We start from the raw sequence: 2,594 nt of genomic DNA, 5'->3' as shown, positions 1-2,594 counted from the left end.
GCCAGGCTGGAGTGTAGTGGCGGGATCTTGGCTCACTGCAACCTCCGCCAGCCAGATTCAAGTGATTCTTCTGCCTCAGCCTCCTGAGTAGCTAGTACTACAGGCGCATGTCACCATGCCCAGCTAATTTTTGTATTTTTAATAGAGAGGGGGTTTCACCATGTTGGCCAGGATGGTCTCAATCTGTTACCTCAGGTGATCTGCCACCTCTACCTCCCAAAGTGCTGGGATCACAGGCATGAGCCACCGCGCCCGGCATTTAGGTGAGTTTTTCATAAGGATTTTATAGTGTATGTTTTGGATTTTAATTTCTTTGTGCCCCAAAAAACGTAGAAATCCGATCACTTTTTTAAAGGCATTTCAGAAATGTTTAAACCTCCTTTTATTCTAGTGACCAGGGAACCCCGAGAGCTGACCATGCACCTCTCTGCCTCAGGTCTCCCTGCTGTTCTCTCTCTGGGTGGAAACAGTACGGCCTTACCTGCAGACGGTGGACGAGTGGATCGTGCATGGGCACCTGTGGGATGGCGCCAGGGAGTTCATCATCCAGAGGTGAGCTGCAGCAGAGCACAGGATCACTGGGGGCTGCCATCACCAGTTTCCTCCCTGTGAAAATCGAATGCTTTCGTTAGTTTCAAACGGGACTGAGGGTGCACAGTTCACATCGCAGAACTTGTCGTCATCATGGGCAAGTCGTACTTCATTTTTATGGAAGATGTCAGTGATACCAGCTGATTAAAAATATCTTTGTCCAAGTTTTGTCACTCCACAACTTTTCTTAAGCAAACTGTATTTTTGGATGATAGTATATTTATGGCGAGCTACTAAACACTGCTTCCCATAAAATGAGTTTAGGTGATATTAGATGGTTTGAGCTATTTTCATTGTAAATTATCGGTAAAGAGATACAGAAAATTATAAAATATGCCTCTAATATGTTTATTTCTCTGAATTATCTACTGATTTTTTACCTCAGTATACTATTTAACAAAACAATTAAGGAAAATCTTAATCTATTTATGTCAGTTTCCCTTCAGTTAATTGATTTTTCTGAACGCAATCATATAAACAATGTAGAGCTATTTGTACTCTTTTAACCCAATTTTAAATTATGCGGTATATTTAGATATATGGTTTCTGTTGATAGCTATCCATTGAACTCATCAGGAAGGATAATTTTAAGTCCTTAGTGTTCTGGAAGGGTAGCAATATGTATGCAATGCTCACATAAGTGAACTGACCCTTCCTTCAACTCAGTCTCATATCTGTCACTGTGTTCTGATTCATCAATCTCATGTGAGAATTTTTGTGACAAGTGGGACTCTGACTGTTCTTCTAGAGTGATGATTAACCATCATTTTATTGTTAAAAATAGTCCAGTTAAGAATCTTTGTAGGGAAAATGATAGAGAAGTCTGCAAATTAGTTTCACAGGAGATGGTAAATGGGTAAACTTTTATTCTACTTCTAAAGAGGACCAAATTAGTTATATTTTAAATAATTTCAATTCAAGAAACTATTTCTGCTTACTTAAATTTTACTTATACCATTCCAAGTATTTATTCCCTTTTCTCTTTAAACTGAGCTGAGATTAAAATTGCCCCATTTTGCCTAAATGTTGCTTCCATTTACTAATAATTAATATTATGTTTTGTAATGTCTGGACAACAAACTAGAACAAGTATGCTGTTTTTAAGAAGGAAGAGAAATAAGAGTTTAAAATTCTTTTGAATCTCTTTAGAAACAAAAATGTTCCAGTTAATCACAGAGACTTCTGGTATGCAACTTACACGCTATATAGTGTATCAGAAAAGACAGAAAATGAAGAAAAAATGAGTGATAATGCTAGTGCGAGTTCCGGCAGTGACCAGGGGCCCTCCAGCAGGCAGCACACCATGGTGTCCTTCCTCAAACCTGTCCTGAAGCAGATCATAATGGCTGGCAAGTCGATGCAGCTGCTGAAGAACCTGCAGTGTGCGGAGAGCACCACCTGCCAGGCAGGAGCCAGAGGTACCTGTTCTGTCTTCCTGTGTGTCCCTCGGTGTTGGGACACCTGACCCTACTCGCTCTTGTCATCCTGATACCTAATTATTTTGTAGTTTGCAAGTCATCGAATCCTCTTATGTCAGTGGTAGTTATCATCATGGTTGAATTAATAATCATGCTGCTCTTGATGTTTTAAAAGACTGTCTTCATTGAACACTTTCAGTGCTGTGTTTGAAAAGGCAGCGGCGATAAGTTCCATATGCATTTTCCTCACTCCGGATTCCTTAGGGCTGGAACTTTAAAAAGTAATTCCCAGTGGCCGGGCGCGGTGGCTCAAGCCTGGAATCCCAGCACTTTGGGAGGCCGAGACGGGTGGATCACCTGAGGTCAGGAGTTCAAGACCAGCCTGGCCAACATGGTGAAACCCTGTCTCCACTAAAAATACAAAAAACTAGCCGGGCGAGGTGGCGGGCGCCTGTAGTTCCAGCTACTCGGGAGGCTGAGGCAGGAGAATGGCGGGAACCCGGGAGGAGAGGCCGGCAATGAGCCAGACCCCAGAAACGCACATCCACCATGAGCTACCGGGAAACATCCCGACTCAAAAAAAAA

At 42.2% G+C, this 2,594-nt stretch overlaps 1 protein-coding gene across 5 annotated transcripts in view; it reads left to right on the top strand.

Annotated features, from left to right (window-relative positions):
- Window positions 1-2,594, top strand: part of TUBGCP5 (tubulin gamma complex component 5) — a 42,359-nt gene that overhangs the window by 20,071 nt on the left and 19,694 nt on the right. For all 5 annotated transcript variants that reach the window (XM_017859966.1, XM_017859965.1, XM_017859963.1 and 2 more), the window contains exons 11-12: window positions 437-552; window positions 1,741-2,009. In XM_017859966.1, the coding sequence (XP_017715455.1) occupies window positions 437-552; window positions 1,741-2,009 (385 nt within the window). The remainder of the gene's footprint in view (window positions 1-436; window positions 553-1,740; window positions 2,010-2,594) is intronic.

The sequence above is a fragment of the Rhinopithecus bieti genome, unplaced genomic scaffold (genome assembly GCF_001698545.2).
Source record: "Rhinopithecus bieti isolate Rb0 unplaced genomic scaffold, ASM169854v2 scaffold_53514, whole genome shotgun sequence".
NCBI lineage: Eukaryota > Metazoa > Chordata > Mammalia > Primates > Cercopithecidae > Rhinopithecus > Rhinopithecus bieti.
This window is presented reverse-complemented; position numbering and strand designations above follow the sequence as displayed.